General features: G+C 41.2%; 1 protein-coding gene across 2 annotated transcripts in view; it reads right to left on the reverse strand.

Annotated features, from left to right (window-relative positions):
• Positions 1-516: 516 nt before the first annotated feature.
• AFAP1 (actin filament associated protein 1) overlaps positions 517-18,357 on the reverse strand; it is a 96,519-nt gene continuing 78,678 nt past the window's right edge. The window contains exons 10-18 of one of the 2 annotated variants that reach the window (XM_088540002.1): positions 15,352-15,563; positions 13,469-13,614; positions 9,887-10,004; positions 8,137-8,394; positions 7,044-7,158; positions 5,339-5,503; positions 4,548-4,738; positions 3,887-4,048; positions 517-960 (exon numbers count right to left, since the gene is read on the reverse strand). In XM_088540002.1, coding sequence (XP_088396128.1) covers positions 934-960; positions 3,887-4,048; positions 4,548-4,738; positions 5,339-5,503; positions 7,044-7,158; positions 8,137-8,394; positions 9,887-10,004; positions 13,469-13,614; positions 15,352-15,563 — 1,394 coding nt within the window. In that variant the 3' untranslated portion in view covers positions 517-933. The remainder of the gene's footprint in view (positions 961-3,886; positions 4,049-4,547; positions 4,739-5,338; positions 5,504-7,043; positions 7,159-8,136; positions 8,395-9,886; positions 10,005-13,468; positions 13,615-15,351; positions 15,564-18,357) is intronic. The other variant, XM_088540003.1, reaches the window with a different exon arrangement.

Genomic DNA, 18,357 nt, shown 5'->3' on the forward strand with positions numbered 1-18,357 from the left:
TCAACAATACTGCATTATAAAAACTGAAATGACTGCATAAACTACTTTCAGTTGCCATTATCTGTTGAGGATTTTTTTTTTTTGAAAAGTACAGAAATGAAATAATATCTTGCTTTTAAAGAAACAGGAACAAATCCTTTTAAAACAACATGATCTTTGAAAATGGTGCTTCAAAATAGTATAGAAGAGGATGTATTACGATGCATTTTTAAAAGTATGGCAGCTTTTTATGTCACAATGACAAAAGCATCTGTCTAAAAAGTATCAAAAAAATGCTTCACCGCTGAGTTGTGTCACTCCATGGTCTCTAATCACCACAGAGGATGGTGGCACCAAAGAGTCGAGGCTCCTCAGCTCAAGCAGCTCATGCCATTTCTGTGAAGACATTTCCTCGCTTTACTTTTGCCCTGTGAACAGCTAACAGCAAAATGACTGCAAACGAGCAAATCTTCTCTCAGGCACTGCTCTGGCAGCATCCCGAAAGTTGGCATCACCTTAGGAGCACGTCAATTCTGAAGGATTTCACATTGGTCTTCAGTAACGCACCAGTCTGCAGGGCTGTTCAGGCCATCTGATGCAGCACCATTAACATTGTTGGTCTAAACTCTTTTCTGCAAAGTAAACTTTCAGTAGCAACTATATGCTCCTTTTTACTTACTATCACTGTTTTGGCTTTTGGTTTTCATTTTCTGTACAAATGAAGTTGGAAACAAGGAGTTACAGGTAATAAAAGGGGGCACACATAGTTACACAGCAATACAGTAGAGGGAATACAGACAAATGAGGGCCAAGCTACCATTAACTTAACAGAATTATAAAACCTCTTACGTCGTATCACTCGATACCACTTTGCAGCTGAGTCTTTTGCAGCCTGTGTCTTGGTCCATAACAGGTAAGGCCTTTATGGAAAGTGAGTGGTTTTGCTACATTTACTTATGTTCCATTTTTCATCTCCCATTCCTGAAAGTGGAGAAAAAAAAAATACGAAAAACGTTAAAGAAATCAGGGTATTTCACTGATGTCATCACCTCCGCGCAGCCAAAGGCAGCTGAGGTCAGGAACAGTTTTTCCATTGACTTTACTGGATCCAGCCCACAGATTAGTTGGGGAATGCTAACAAGTGGTCCTGGTGCCGTCCCTGCAGAGCCACAGCTTCCCGTCTCGGCTTCTTAACTATGCACTTTTTTCCCATACACATCACCAGAGCTGAGCTGGGTCGCTTGGAGATGTCACTTTTTACTTTTCCAGGCCTCAGTTTCCCCTCTTGGCAGAAGCAGCAGCTATAGAGCCTATCCACAGGCGCAGCCCCTGTAGGATGTCATAGGGAGCACCGAGCCCCCAGCCTGGGGCCATCCCTGCGGAGCAATCGCCGGCCGCTCCGTGGCGGCATCCGGGGCTCCGGACACCTTTCCCACTTCCTCAGCACGGAGGCTCTGCAGGCGGCCGGCTGCTTGGCTCCCAGTGCGGATTCCTGGCTTTAACACTGATCCCACAATGTGCCAGAGCTCTAGCTGAGAACTGCTGCGTAGCCAAGCGCGGGGCTGCTGCTGCTGCAGGCAGTAACGGCATCAGTTTGGCTAAGCAGCTGCATGACCGTGACTGCTTCTCCACCAGGGTAAAGCAACAGGGAAGGTCACAGCTGGGGGCTTTGGGGCTAGAAGGAAAAAAAAATCTGGCTTTCAAGCAGGTAAATACTCTTTTTATTATTAATTGTACTTTTAAATTTAAAAGTTTAATTAAAAATTAAAAGTAAAATATAATTCAGGCATAGTATTCAGTTTTACATCTCAAATTATGATAAACCTGATTTTGAAACACTTTACTGGTAATTATTTGGCTAGATAACTTTAAAAAGAATACATTAAATCTATACTCTCCATATATAAGCTGCCCAAGCTCTAAAAGGAGTCATTGGCTAAGCAGCTGGGAACACTGTTTCTTCAAGTGTTGTCAGCCTTGAAAGCAGTAGTTCCTTTGGCAGGTGTGGGAGGAAGGGATCCTTTGTTTTTATTTCTCCAGGTAGTTCAAGCCCATGAAGGGAATGTTTAAGTCAACATTGACTGGGAGTTGGAAAACTGGAAGAGCTTGTTTTCTTTTCCAGACCCTGGGCATAGGCATAAAGCAACATGGAAGCTGCTGACATTCAGTGCAGGAAATGGCACAGATTGCTCCAGAACAATTTGCGTTTAGGAACTGATTTTAAACACAAAGCATGCTTGAATAATTGTTTCTTAAAATATTTTTTTCTTAAATAGCAAGGGTACTGCCAGTATTTTACTTACTTAACTAGCAATGTCAATGCTAATTGTTATTTTGCATAGTTTAATACAGTTCCCATTTCCAGCCAACTAGAGATAGGAAAAAAAAAAAATCGCAATTAAAAATTATTTCTGGCTACTTAAAAATAAGCAATACTACTTTCAAAAAGTATTAAACAATATTTAAGTTAAAACCAGAAAAGTCAACAATCTGAATATGCGTGTGTGTACAGTGGTTGCCCTACATACTCACCATCCCAATGGCTAGCAATGAACACTGGAGAGAGCAAAAAAAAAAAAAAAAAAAAAAAAAAAAAAGAGAAAAAAGAAAAATCCAGTATTTTCAAGGGTTACACAACCCTTCTTAACATTGGGAGATTTGCCAGGCGCGGAGGACACGAGTGTTAGCACGGACATGGAAGGAGCCTCACTCCCATGTGCTGTGCTCGCACCCAGCCCGGTTCTGCTCCCTTTGCTCGCCGCATCCAGGAAGCCTGGGCTCGCTCCGAGCTGCAGGATGCCGAGGGCAGCAATCCTGCCGGATCCCCCCTCGCGGCCGCACACCGGCCCCGCGGGATGCAGCCGTGCTGCGGCACGGGCCTCGTGGCAGCCCCGGCGCGAGGCGAACGGCTGCTCGGGTGGCGCTAGCAAAACTTCACATTTAGTGCATGAGGTTTTAGGGAAAAGCAGTTAAGGATACATGGCCTTATTTTTTTTTCCTGGGATGAGGACTGTGCCTAGTAGCTCCATAGCCTTTCTCAATAGTGTCTTCTTATATCTGAGATTCTGCTGAGATTCTGCTGACCAACTTACTGTGCCCTCCAAAACATGACCTCCAAGTCAAGCAACGCAGCAGACCTTTCCTGTATGGCATATGCTGAGCATATGAACGACAACTCTAAGGCATTCTTTACACCAAAAACGCTCACGTTGTATCGCCGTTGCTTACATGCTGCCTACATGCTACTCAGGAACATTTTTTTTATGTTGCTAACCAATGTAGCTCTCAAGAATTGTCATGCAAATCTCATTTAATGGAAGGCACAAACATTAAAAAACTGTAACAGTGCTACAGGAACACAAATTCAGCTGGTACTTGTCAGGCTAAATTAAATTATTTCAATTTCTACTTTAAATGTAAATTAAGGGTAGATAACTGCACACTACATTTTCAGTTACTGTAGCTTACAGCTAATCTGTTTGTGCATCAGCTCATTAGACATAATTTTATTTTTTTTTTCAGAAAACTTACTATACCAAAGCTCTTAACCCGTTAGGGGGTTAAGCACACCTTTCTCAATTTTAAATGGACTGACTGCAGCACAGGCCACTTACTTACTTACCTTGCAAATGAAATTTTTAAAAACATAGAGAAAGAGTGAAAGGGGGAAATCCTTCTCCCAAAGTATTTTTCAGTTCCTCTGCAAATCATTCCCAAACCATTCCTGACTGGAGGATGAGGGTGCAGTATTTATCTAGTAATGTAAATAACCTAAACATGTCACCAGCTTTTCTCAAAGCTGAATTTCACCCACAGAATTTTAAGCAGGCGCAATCTCTCTCTCTCTCTCTCGCCACCATCAAGATGTTTTTTTTTTTAAAGTAAGACTATTGGCAAGGCTTCTCACCTTTGCTTTTCGGAGTACATGACCTCGACAAGGAGAATTATTTGAGGAAGGAGGTCGCTTCAGAGCTGCTGCACTGTTCACAGGTATCGAGCATTCAGTATCGCTAGTATCACAGCTGGAGATGGGGGAGTTTTCCAAAGTTCGGTGCTTGAAAATTGGGGACTAGTAAAGAGTAAAAATTCTACATTGAGTATCATCCAAATAGTCACATGGGCAATGTCATCTCTCCAGAATTAGAAACATAGATTAAAAAAAAAAAAAACATTAAAAAAGTAACAAATAGAAATGGGAAAAATAAAAAATAAGTTAAAAGAAGTAAACAAATTAAAGAACATGTTCTGGATGACAATATTCATTCTCTGTGATTAAGCAACAGTGGGGTCAAATGGAGGGATCAAAACATCACTCATTGACCCAACTATAATATCATAATACGAGGATTAAGTATGTACATGCTGCCTATGATTCCCCTGTCTACTCGAAACCTGTTGCTGCAGAAAGTACATAGGGTGCAGGTGAAGGATGCCAGTAAGGCAGAAATGAATTTAGCTCTGTTCTTACTTCCTGGCCTTAAGGAAGCTGCTGAAAACTCTCAGTTCCCACTGTTTCCATTGGCACAGCCCTAGGCGGTCGGATTCCAGTGTATAAAGGCTGTGCCTACCTGAGGGCTGGATGTTCCTGATTTGGGCTCGATGGCCAAGCCCAGGGTGATGCCGCCCGCCAAGGCTTTCTTCAGGCTCTCCTTCACCTCCGTCAGCTCCAGCTCCAGGTTTACACGCTCGGCCTCCTTCTGCTTACACTCCTCCTCCAGCTTCTTCAGCTTGTCTTCAAGAATCACTTGAGTCTTCCTGCCTGTCGCCAACAGCAATGTTGTTATTATTATTCCAACAAGAAGCTTAAATTAAAACTTACAACTCCTACTTTTTAATTTAAAAAAAAAGAAAACAAGGAATGTGGTCTCTAAAAAAAATAATCACTGACCACAAAAAATGCGTTCTTTGCAAAACCCTTTTTTATCAGGGAAAATGTTAGCAAGAAAAAAAAACCCAAACACTGTCTTTGAGGTGCCTTCTTTAGTTTTTAGCTGGTTTCAAACTGGTAGTTGTTTCATTGTTTGTCCATATCATAGAAGTATAATTAGCTGGTCATAACAACTGTTCCCACAGGCTGCTGGAGAACGAGTGGCTTCAGGCCCCACCACTGCCATTTCTAGCTGACACAAATGAATGTAGTTAACCTCTGTGTGTGTGTGTGTGTGTGTGTATGTATGAATAAATAAATATATGTACATACACACACAAACATAAAAATGTATATAAAAAACAAATACAGCCATTACAGACTACAGCTTTACTTCAAAATCAAACTCATGTAGTGCTACATCTTCAGCCCAGGACAGAAACCCATTTGGGCCAGTAACTTGACCAAGTCAGCCCCTAGAGCCACCCCTACCAGCATTGACTTCAATGGCAGCTCGGAGATCCTTCCTTTCCTTTCGGAGCTGGGCCAGCCGATTCCGGAGCGCTTCTTTCCTCTTGAGCAATTCTTCCTCTTTGCCCTGCAGCCGCTTTGCGTCGGCCTCCACGCGGTTCTTGCCGTACTTGTACTGCTCGGCATCTGCACGAATGACACTGCCGTCATGGACCTCATCCCGCGCGCTTCCCAAGGAAATTACCTCAGTTCTGGACAGGGGACCCTTTTACTCTCAGTGAAGCCTGAACCAATTCCCCGAAACTCAACATCACAGAGCCCATTTTGTGTTTTGAGAAACCAGCTTGGCCTTTCTGTTCCACTCACTTTTTCCTCACATTTTGTGATTCCTGCTGAGTTATGAAGTACAGTTACTAACGATTTTTTTTTCCCCTCTAGATTTATATGGGGGAAAAATGAGAAATAACAGCTACCTTTAGTGCATTGGTTTTTAAAATGGCCTTGCCTTTCTCTGTAATTCAGAGAATGGAAACCAGGGCCTTTATCTCTGAACCCTTGATTTTTAATTGGAAGGGGTTGGAGGAAAAACCATTTGCCCTTTTTACCTCGTTTCCATTCCTACTTCAAGAGAAGGCTTCAGTACCTAGCACAAATCTTTTCTCGCTTGATGTAAGAGAACATGATATGCCCACTGTTGTGGTACTTCAGCTTTTTTTTTTTCTTCATATCCCACAGAAATACTTTCATGGCTCACATTTCATATCTGCGTTCCAATTTATATCACAGTCACTTCAATATGTGTTCCAGTCACAGACTCAAAGAAAATAGGTCATCCAACAGATCGCTTTGGTCACATATCTGTCAAACCTGTTTTAGATGGTCTTTAGTAACACATGCCTTTACCTCCCACAACTATCTATGCCAGCGCCAATCCACCTGCACAATCAGAAAAATATATATAACCCAAATCTCTCTTGTTTCCATTAAGTGCAGGACTTCTTCAAAATATACCTTGGGCTCAAAAGAGCCACACTCATTCTTTCCCTAGTAGAAGCCTTTGTCTTGTTTTAAGAACACAATCATATTTCTTTTCCATCTTATCTTTTTAAACAAAACAAGCCTGTTGTTAGGCTTGTTTTTAATATTACCCAAAGTGATTTTTCTAAGACAATGAGACAAGTTTCTCCCCTAATCTTCCTTTCTTAGTATAAAGTTGCTTTAATGAGTCTTTATCTCAGAAAGGAAGTGCTCAAATTACCTACAGGCAATCCACCTGCCAAGGAGAATCCTCTTTCTCTATTTGCCCCAGCTGAAATCTCATCTCTTCCAGGAAGCTTTTGAGCAGTAGCAGTCTTCATTTTTTTGTTATACCTTTCTCATTAGGGATAAGAATAATTCCACTTATGAGCAACATAAAGGCCATCAAGTGTCTTTCCCAGCTTTTCACCCCTCTGTCCCAAGAGTAATATAGAGTTACTCTTTGTCCCAAAAGGAAGTTGTTACTGCATTCTTTCCCGCTTTGCTCATGAGTATTTTTTCAGCCATATTTCATATTTAATGACATCCTTTTACCCTCGGGAATGCCGGGAGTGATAAAGAGTTGCCAATTCGCACGGGCTCCCGCATCCCAAGTGCTAGTGATGCCTCCAGGCACAGAGGAGCCTTGGTGGCCTTTGCCTTGTTTGCTGGGGAGAGGCATTTCGGGCGCTGCAGGGGCTGCACTTACTGGATGCTGTGCGCTTCACGCACGACACGGACTCAGATTTCTTCGGCTGGCTATTTAAAGTTCTCCCTTTTCCTGTGATCCCATTAGCAGCTGCAGGAGGTTTCTTGCCTCTAACCTGTTGGAAAACAAAGTACAAATAGGATCCGGTTATTACTGTACCACTGGCATTACAGTCACCCTTTCATCAAGGGCAAAGCTTGACAGCAGGATGTAAAGCTGCCTGCTTACAGGAGCCTTTTAATAGACTTAATTGATTCAGCTGGAGACAGTGTTTCCTCCAGAGCCCCATCACTGAGCTCTGCCGCTGCTGTCCTGCGAGCTCCAGGAGCAGCAACCACCAGGACTGTTTCCTACCTGCTGTGAGACTTTTACATCACTGTGCTACAGGGATTTTTGCTCAAAATAATACAGTTAGCACATATTTTTTAAAAAAATATTAGGCTAATATGCCCATTTCCTTTTACGCAATCTTTAGTTAATGATAATTACTATTATATTTTACTTAAAAAGGGCATACACTCCCAAAGGCCAAAGAAGCTCCCAAGATTGCCAGAAACTGCTCATTTCATATGCCATTAGAGTGCACCCCTGCTACAAACTGAACCCAGCAGAGAAACAGTGTGCTTAAATTATTTGGGGGAAGAAAATAGCAAACAGTTATTTAAATACGGTATATATACAGTTATATATTATAGAATATACTTTACATGAATTCATACATTATATAGGTAACTACTGTAAATATAATGAGCAATTAGTCATTCTAGAGATGCTTTTTTTTTCTTCTGAAGTCATCCCCATGCCTAAGGAGAAAGCAGAACACTAGCCACATGTGTTCTTTTGCGTTCTTTTGCTATTTTCTACACTACGTAAATCACCATGAGTCCTTGGAAAAGGTCTTTACATACCCAGAGGAGACAGTGTTTTCACATCAGCAGCTACACTGAGCAAAACTGCTCCATTTGCAGTGGCTCATGACCAAATTCCTAACACGATAAGACTAACTGAAATAGTCCAAGGTCTTTAAAATAACAATGAATACACATAACAGCCAAAAATAAGCAGCTTTGTTAAGTATTAAACAGTACAATACCTGCGATACAGATCCCCTCCCCACAGCAGAGGTATTAGTGACAGACTGAGCAGAAGACAGATTGGAGGAGACAGGGTGTTTGTAATGGTTAGAGGAGAGTTTGTCAGCAGATAACCTAGCGGCTTTTCTCTCAGATGATGGATAGCGTGCAAAGATTTTTGGAGACGGCAAGTTATCGTACAGGCCTGCGTTATCATAAAGCATTTCTTCTCCAATATTCCTGCTACGGGAAGTAGGAAAGCCATCTTCTGGTTCCCACTGCAACACACACACTTTGGCAGTTAGTAAACAGGACACCATGCAGAACCCAAGTGACATTAAAACATTAGCAAAGCTTCTGTGACCAAAAAAGCCCTTTATGTTTATCAAGAATAGCATTATTGCTTACCCTTGAGTTAGGCTACCAAGAAAAAAAGTGCAGGGGGACACAGCATGGAAAGGCAGCCCAGTATAATGTGTCTCATAACCTCTGTCCTTTTCTCTTATATGAGCAAGCTGGTATTATCCTACCCCCTTAATACTTAATAGATTGTATTTTCAATTGGTAACTCCAATGCTGAAAGGGCACACAAAGAAATGTCACACCATTTCTCGAAGCTGGTAGTGGGATTCTCGTGGGCTATGCAGATGAACCTGCAGGATTACATCTGGTACACGGTTTGTTAAAAGTAATATAGCCTAACAGCAAAAGCCAAGGGTGTTTTTTCTTGTTTGGATTTTGTTTTCTTCAGGCTATATGTCTTTCTAGCTCCTGGTATGCTAGTATTACATTTTATTTGCTGGAAAATTATTATTCTGAGCTATCTATCTAAAATAGCTACAGGCCATTTCCTCTTTTTTTTTTTTTCTTCAGAAAAATGGAAAGCTCAACAACAATACCCCAGTGATTCATTCAATTAATCTTAAAAGAAACCATGAGTCTGGCTGCCAAATATCCTTCCTTAATCCATCCTGGCTGTGGCAGTATACTTCTCCTATGAAGGCTTATAAGCGCATCCAAGTACTGCAGACCCAGACTGCTCACCACACATGCTGTTGTGTGTTGTTCCCCAGAGAGGCTTTTCTACCATCTTTTTGACATTATTATGACATGGCTGAGGACTGTGCCTGAAGTGTGCTTAAGACTTCAAATTTCTGTGAATTTCCCCAAGAGTTCAGCCTTCGTGAGGGCCTTTAGGAAGCAGCCCAATTTGAGAGCTGACATGAGCCATAGCTCTCTTCCAAATCCTCTTAGGGACCACATACTACTATGGGTTAATATCAATTATGTGTTAAAGCTTATTATACATCTGTCTAAGATCAGCGCTACAAATTGTGAGGATGGAAATGACCTCTGCAATCCTCCTTTGGGAAAAGCGCTACGTGCTGTCAAAAGCCATACAGCCCTGGGACAGAAAGTCTTTCTTTCAATGGACAAGTGTCTCGGGTAACTGAGTCCTTAACTTTTCCAGGTCTGGTGTGATCTAAAAAAATACCCCTCAAGTCAGTATTATATTCAAGGACTTGGCAACAAATCAGCAGCAGGCAGCTGCTTTCTAAACACATGTTGGCTCTTGTGCAGGTTAATGTACACAACATGTCCCCCACCCCTAATACTCTGTAGGTGTGAGAGAAGTTTGCAGTTCCCAATCAAAAAAATAAAGAGTTCATTTGGAAACTGCTCAGTGGTGCTTTTTAGATAATATAATTTTCAGATGGCCATGCATTCAACACATGCAAACCATTTGTCCCGTGCAAATTAAATTCTTACCGATCCATTTATGCAGGGAACATCATCGTAATGAAGTGCCATTCCACTTGGACATGCGTAGCCGTTGGCAGTGCTTCCCCGATACGGATTTGTAGATATGACTCGCCTGTTCATAAAACTGAATAAAGCAAAATAAAAAATAATAAAAAACAGCTCTCGAACCTAAGTCCACACAATGATTCAGTGATTTGCTCCCTGTAACTGATTATGTAGCCTGGAAGCACAGATCTTCTCACTTTCTGCAGGAAAGCTCAGGATACTTTTCCCTCCCTCCTTTGCTACTCGCGCGCTGCTGCTAGCAGCACCACGTGCTATCACGACACATGTTTCTGCACTGTATTCCGACAGCGTGCGTAAGACTGCGAAAAAGCCTGGCTGGCAACATCTGTAACTACTCATCTGTAACTACTATTTACAGGGGAACCTGCTGATCTAAGTTACAAGCCAGCCTGGCAGTGTCCCATAAAAGCTTCCTTGTCTTCTGCACCAGGCAGGTGTCTTTCTTAGTGCATGCATGCCCGGGGGGGATGTGCGCTTGGGAAGCTGGAGATGCCGTAATCAAATCCCGCAAAGGCTGAAGGAAAGCAGGACTTAAACGAAATTAACAAGTCCATTAAAATCTGCTGCATATTTTATGCTCCAAATTCTGCTGATTTTTTCACTTTCATAACAGAACCTTTTGCTGGGTGGAGTATGAACAATGATGCAAACATTGTGTTCCTGCAATTACTTTATATGCACATTCTGGTTATGCAGAGTGCATCCAAGCCATCTGAAAACTTTGGCAGGGATATATATTGTTGTTTATTTATTTACCCAAGCCCTTTTATTGGAATTCTGCAGAATTCTGCAAAATGTCACCAACTACAAGAGGGTTTCTGTTGGGAGCAAAGTAGAAAGCAGCTGCAGAATCAGGCCAATAGCAATAATGACCCTAAGGGCAAGCTTTCATTTCAAGCAGCCTCTCAAACAGGGGGAGGTACACAGCAATATCCCTGTAATTCCTATAGATGCAGGTACACATGAAAGGAAAAACAAAGACTTCCACCCCAGACAATGGAACTATTCAGGCTCTGTGCTGACATTCATAAAATACGATAAAGCCCTCCTAGAGCAGAGCGGGCTGTCTGTAGCGCTGGCCAGAAGTCAAGAATTCTGTGGTTTCGACATGAGCTTTCTCTTGGCGTTGGGATAATATTGAGCCCATTGAATTTCTTGTGCAGAGGGAGCCAGGCCTCATCCATCTGCTGCTCACCTGAGCCGCGGGGGACATGGGCTCACAGGAGGGATGAGCCTGCCCAGGTCACTGTGAGCCCTTCTTGGCTGCCACATCCCAGGTGGATGCACTGGGATAGGGGTCTGGAATAAGCATTAGACTGAAGATTTTTTTACCATCTTAAAACAGACAAGGAAACAAACCACTAAAAGTCTAGGAGAGATAAAAATGTTTTTAACTTTACCATATCTCATACTTCATGATACATTACAAAAGGGCTGCTCCTCCTAGTGAAGAACACTAACAGGTTTCTGGCTAGTGTGAAGGACTATATTTGCAGATGTAATCATGTGTTTTTTTATTTAAATAGCTTTAGCAAGTGTGATGTGTGATAAATGTCTGAAAGAAGAGCTTCACTAATGACATGTGATGCACCTGCTGTAACTATTTCCACTGCCAAAAGAAGCAAACATTTAACCTGTATCTGCTAACACTGAACATTATTTCACTATGCCTCATAAGCCCTGTTTGCAGATACATCCATGTAAGTTAGCTAGCTATATTCTAAACCTGCAAAAACAGAGAGAAAAAATAAAGTTACAAAACATTTTCCTCCCATCTTCCTTAGATAGCTAGTGATTTGCATAAAGGAAACTAACAACAAGCTTATTAATGGAGAGCCAATCATTTGGTAAAGCATTAATCACAGTAAAAGAATTATCAATAAACCTGGTGTGATTTTATGATAATGAGACTTTAATGATAACTGCAGTCAATTTAAAATATGGCTACTCATTCTATAAAGGCCTGCCAATAATATTTATTAACACTTCAGTATCACTGTCATTTCTCCTAATTTTCTGAGTCACTGAAAATCACAAGGCAGCTACTTTAGTTGCTTATTGACAAGCTCTTACAGTCTTTTCAAAGACACCCAATGAATTTGAACAACCTCCTAATGGGGACTTTTGCTATTCTGCAAGTTAAGTTTGACATTCTTCCCTAATATGTGGTGTAGTTGCATATGTTTTTTCACTTGGCTCCAATTAGTATCACTTTTGTTCAGAAAAGGAAAGCCAAGCAATATTTGGGGGAAAAGGTTTCCATTCTATTTCTTTCTTAAATGTGGTTTGTATTAGATGCTGACTGAAGCAAAAATACATGTCAACCCAGGATGTACTTCTTGATTGCTGTTAACTTCAAAACAAATAGTAACAAGAGTCTATAAGTGAAATGCATTTTGATTCTCTCAGAATTATTTGGCTTTCACAAAATTGGGATAATGGCAACACTGATCCCTTTGATATCTATCATGAAACCCAGGTCCTGAATGAAGTGGCACACTCTCCCACACTAAAGCTCTCTGAATAGAGCGAAGGGAAGAGCATTTGGAAAACTCCGAAGCTTTTCTGCCTTCTCAAAGCTTTGAGTCTGTTTAAGTTTAGGCAGGTAGGGTGTGATTCACCATCGTGTTATTAAGGCAGATGAATTACTGAGTTGTGTGGAAAGCCTCATTGCCAGGCTCATTGCAGATGTCTCATCAAGCAACTGGCTTCTGACCCTCTGACACCACCTGGTGCCACAGGAGATCCCAGATGTCCTCAGTATTCACGGGTTAAATGATCTAATGCAGCCATGGAAGAATGAGGGTCCCTTCCCACCAAATGCTGATTTAATGCTTAAATTGATTTGAACACGAAAATCACTGTGTAGAAGCTAACTATGCTTTGCTTTTCTTGCCCCATGACATAGCATTTGAGATGAGGGATACACTGTTCAGATCTATATTTCAGACTGACTTTGCATGCTGTGCCTACATCTCCTCCCAGATTCCACCTCCTAAATTAAATTTCAAAAATAAATTGGATTTGTGTGAACTTGATGAATTTTTTTAATTAATCAAAAAAGGATTTTAAAATGGGAACCCTGAGAATGTGACTATCCAAGTCTTAAATTTGCATCACATTTTCAGGAGTTCTGTTCAGATATAAATATAAATACAGCCAGGAGGTAAATTAATGTAATCTAGGTAGCTAGAAATTTATTTAAATGTCAGCATATTTGTCTTTTCCAGGGACAGTGCTAAGGTTTCAGGCAAAATAGAGGAATAAAAATTATTGCACCGAATAAGTAGCCTTACTGAAAGGAGTAAAGACTGGAATAAAGTTGGCCATCATCTGCATTTTTACCACACTTCACAGGATGCCAAGAAGATAATCTTAAACACATCTGAGATGCTGAGACACTTCAAGTGTTGGCTATGTGGCAAAGGGGGGATTTTGTTAAGCTGTCTTGGCACGAGAGCTTGCATAAGGATGTGAATTCCCAGGGAGCTGAGACGGGCCCGGCTGGGTTAACGCGCCTACCAGAAGGTCTGCTTTGCAGCCTGGATGACGCTCGCCGTCATCTCCACGTCAATGTAGTCGTAGTGCAGGGCGCCGGGGTCTGTGGAAGACCCAGTTTCAGCCAGCAAAATCCCAATCCATCTGCCCATGTCTTCAGACGATGAAGCCTATAAGGAGAGGGGAAGAGCAGGGGTTAAGTCCTCAATCTGCCACTGAACGTCAACGTCATTTCAAAACTGCGCGCTCTACTTGGGAAAATGCTGCCATATTGTACAAGAAGCCCTGGCTTCCCTCTGCTGCGCTCCTGACTAAAAAACAGGCTTTTCATTAAACTTCCTTTGCTACAAGGAGAACGCTCTGAATAAGCTATGTGGAACTATGTGCAGTTACTAACTGGGCAGTCTTGAGAAAAAAAGAAAAAACAACTACACAGGCTAATTTAGAGTCATGTCACACTTAGAAAACGTTAATGCTGTGTTGAAATTAAAAAAAAGAAAATAATGAAATACTAGAAGAAATATTAGTTATTTTAAAAAAAAGTCTCAATATTTTTCTGTTTGATGGTATTTACTTTCCTAATGGAAATTCACAAGTGTGAACAGGATTCCTCTTACAAATGATTTTTGAACTTTCATATTCTACCTCAACTCACTAATTGCAAAGCTGAACAGTAACAAAATAATTAATGGAAAAAATGGGGAGAGCAAAGGAAAGCTTGCGGTTTCTATTCAAATTGATTCTAAATTTTAATTTTCTTTCTTTTTTAATTTTCACCACCCTTCACAGTGCTTTGGATTGCCAGCCAGTGTTTCAGATTCTCTGAAGGGCTCACATGTAACAGGCCCTGTTCTAAGAGACTGACGTGACCTGCGCTTGGAAACCCAGTGTGTTCAAAGTGTCCGTCCTGCCACTGAAAATGAAAGGCTGCCGCCTCCTGTAGCTTCATTATACTTGAATTTGAGTGTCTTCTCACTTTAGCTTACCAAATAAAGTGAACAAAGGGGGGAAAAAATGATATCCAAGTTTGACAAAGTCTGAAAACAAATATTATTTTTTTTCCCAGTATTTATTTTCACTTTGACTTTTCAGTTACATCTCACCCTTGAATTTCCTGCTCAGAAGTGCAATAATTACATATGGATAGAGCCACTAACTGCAGCCTTCCAGAGAAAGAAAGACTGTTTTCATATACCAGCTTGTCTATTGCCAGTAGCTGCCATCAGCACTTTGATCTTGGATCCCATCAAAGTTTTTGAGTATTTCCCCGGCTTAGGTTATTAGTTGCCTGGGCTGCATTGGACTGTAACTGTCCTCTGCTCCCCCTCCTCCAGCCGTGAGGTTACCGTGCAGGTATTGCAGATGATGTTATGACCTTAGCAGCAGTGAGAGTGTGTTTATGGACACCTCTTTACCCATGCAGTGTGTGAACAGCTTCAGCAGCTGGCTGGCACATTTTTTTTTACCTTAATACGGACACTGAATGGGAATCCTAGAAGAAAAGTGACTCATATAGATAGGAGACATAAATCAGAATTAAGAGCCCAAAGAGTTTTCATCAGCAACGATCCATTAATTAATTACTGTTAAGGTACTTAGCTAAAGTAGATATATTATCCTTGGTATGAGAGTGTGCCTACAGAAGGAGCCCAGATATTTTGGTAGCAGGTCAGGATAGAGAGGCACGGTGGAAACATCTCACGAAAGAAGCTTTCTGAGCTGTGGTGACTTGACCCTAAATCTCAGCTCTTTCTTTGCCTGCAAGTCTAAACTTCTCTCCCCTCTCCCTCTCCAAAAATGCAATAATGTAATCTGAAGCTTTTTTGAAAGGCCAAGATGTATGAAACTGCTCCTGTAGGTTAGCTAGCAGATGTCCAGAGGAGGCCTAGTGTTAACAGCCACTGCACCTCGAGCACGGCGACCTCCTGCCCGTTTCGAAGCAGTCGGAAGGTCATGGGATGCTTGGAGTCCAGCCCTGGAATGACCTCGCAGCCACGGAGAGGGATGGAAACTATGTGGGTCTTCAGATCTGTCCTGTCCTTGTGGAAAATGAGCTTATTGTCTTTCACTCTGCACCAGCGCTCACGCCAGCGGTTATTTGAGAGCACGTTGAGGTATCCTGCAATAAAGCGAAACAGGAGATATTTGGTTTTGAGTAACTGTGACTGACCAAAATTTTCTGGGGGAAATCGCAGCTGTTGGTATACAATTTGGTGATGAGCTAGTTTCTGTTAACATTCAAAACTGTCTTCTTAAAGACATAATAAATTTCACCCACGCAATGCCAATCCATCCTGCTTTGCTGGGACGAACAGAATAGCACTATCTGTTTCCCATGGTAATTATCCCATTCTAATTTCATTTAGAAAGAAGAATACATTTTGTACTTGCAACTTTCAAGAGCATTTTTAAAGCAGAAATTAAGTAAGTGATTGATGCCAGTGAAAATAAAACAAATACTGTTTTGTAGTACGCAGCATGTATGAACTTCAGCTAAGCTTTAGAACAAAAGCTTTGAATTTACTTTTCTCAGTAATTCAATACCCTAAAACAAATTAAAGTTTCATGAAGAGATTGTCCTTTAAAAAAAGCCTACTCTTCTTATGTTCACAAACACAGTATCTAAGCAAACAATGTCAGTAAATGGGCAGTATTTTTCTTCCTCTGTCCCACAGCAATTATCATCCTGGATTCTAACTTTAAAATCAAGACAATGCACAATTTTGCTGTCTCATTTAGTTTAGGGGAAAAAAGAAAAAGCTTAATTTTGGTTCCCTTTTGCAAGTGGTACATGTGTTCAGTATGTGGATATGACATAATATCTTGCACAGGCCAGAATTTATATAAAATATTAATCTTCATTCTCATGTCTGATTTTATTTAAGCACTTAATCATGTTGGACAGCTATCTCTTTGTTTTTCATTAAAACTATGACTTGTCACCTATTTTTTTCTGAGTTTCTCTTCCAACATTATGGTTCTAATATCAAAGCTTGATCCAACAGGATATGGCAGATCAGAATTGTGCACATCCTAGAAGGTGCCATAAAAAAAGAGAAGAGGATGTGCATAATCCTGTGATTTTGGCTCCTTGTGGCGATCAAATTCTCCAGCCTTCCTCCCTCCTCCTGTAACAAAAACTGCAGAGCTGTGCCATATAACATAACCCTGAGAAACGGAAAAGCTTCATGTGCAAGCCAGCTGGCTTGTTTTGGAGGGATAGTTCCGTTTTCTTTCAGATTATATTTTCTTTTCCTTCTTCTCCCACTGCACCTCTTACAGAGGAGCTCTTCCAGGCCCTCATACTTTATCCAAATTAAGCAAGATCCAATGCTTTCCCTTCTGAATATTCCCACTTAGACGTTCAGTAGCTGACATGCCAACATGTGTCGTGTGTCTTCCTACTTGGGGCCTTCATGGCTCACACTAGCTGGTCAAAGAGAAGTGCTGATGTTGTGAAGAGACCCAGCACACAGGTGGGTTTCCATTTCCATCCTTACTGTGTGTCCCCTGAAGGCCCTGCTGTGCTTTTCCATTTGTTCTTGGGAGGCAGAACATTCAATGAAAAAGCCCTAAACTATGCAGCAACCTCCAGGGCATTGCACCGAGCCAATTTTCTGATCCTGAGAAACTTATTCTGCAAAGGCTTCCTGCAATGACCAAAGCCTACACACTTATATATTTTTCTATAAAATCTGCAAGTAGTGTTGAGTAGAGCCAAGTGCAGACCACAGTAATGGCTATACTTATGCCCAGATCATAGATAATGACAGAAATACTACGAATATGGTTGTACAGCTGAGGTTAGTATCTCACATAATACAGAATAATCAACAGATCATGGGACCCAGGAAGTTTGAGCTTTTATGGAAGCCAGATGCTTCAGAAGATGTATCTGGCTGGAGACAGCTTTTCCCAGCTGTTCTTTTCGTTGATAAATCACATCTGTACTTAGCTGATGTACAGACATGTAAAGGCACACTTATTTAATCAAAGCTTGCCTATGAGAATGATTCCCTAACTGTGGCTTGAGAGCCACCTGTGATCTGTGAAATTCTCGTTGGTGTCCCACGGATCTGCTCTTCTCAAACGGGCATCTACTGTGCCTCAGGCAACCATGTACTGCCAGCTGCTGCCAAATCACAACTTTCTGGAATTCCCATCAATTAAAAGGGAAAAAATAATCCGTGACTTTATTCAGAATCCCGGACAATTGCTTCATAGCTTGATTTCTTTGCCATTTTTTGGATGGTGGATGGGTTAGCAGAAGGGTGGGTCAACCTTGTTCTTATAGAGAAGTGTTTGTTACTACCGGAGTATCATTTCAGGAACTATAAGTACACTGCTTTATTTGAAAACACCACAGCTGTGACCATACCTGCTACACAGGACACAAAGTCCCAAATAGTTAGCAAACATTAACAGCTAACATACAAAATGTGAGCAAGAAGGTTACCATATTTTCTTGGTAAATCTTGATGTTACCAAGCACTACAGCTGTCTTCTTAAGGAGTGTTTAACACTAGTAGTTGAAATAGCCTACAAGAATTTGGTTTTATGCAAGATATATCACTTCAGGAGTCCAGAACTAATGGGATCATTCTGGCTGAGACTGCTGCCCTGCTATCACGACTGCCATCACCATATATCCTCAGCAAGATTCATCATAAAAGCGTCTCTGTCAACAAGAATTCTTCCCTGTTTTCGGCCTAAGTTTATTCATTTTATATCCATTTATTTGAAAATTATCTTTATGCTTACGTAGCTCTGGTTTCTTTCTGTTGTTGATCCACATTTCTCCTCCCCTTCACCTTCTCTTCAGACAGAAATGACACTCTTTCTTAGCTTGTGCTATCATTTTAGAAAATAGTTTAAATTCTTTAAGTCCTTTCTCAAATTATAGGCTCTTAATT

The sequence above is a fragment of the Tinamus guttatus genome, unplaced genomic scaffold, assembly GCF_059628265.1.
Source record: "Tinamus guttatus ecotype Peru unplaced genomic scaffold, ASM5962826v1 Tinamus_guttatus_pri_ptg000052l, whole genome shotgun sequence".
Taxonomy (NCBI): domain Eukaryota; kingdom Metazoa; phylum Chordata; class Aves; order Tinamiformes; family Tinamidae; genus Tinamus; species Tinamus guttatus.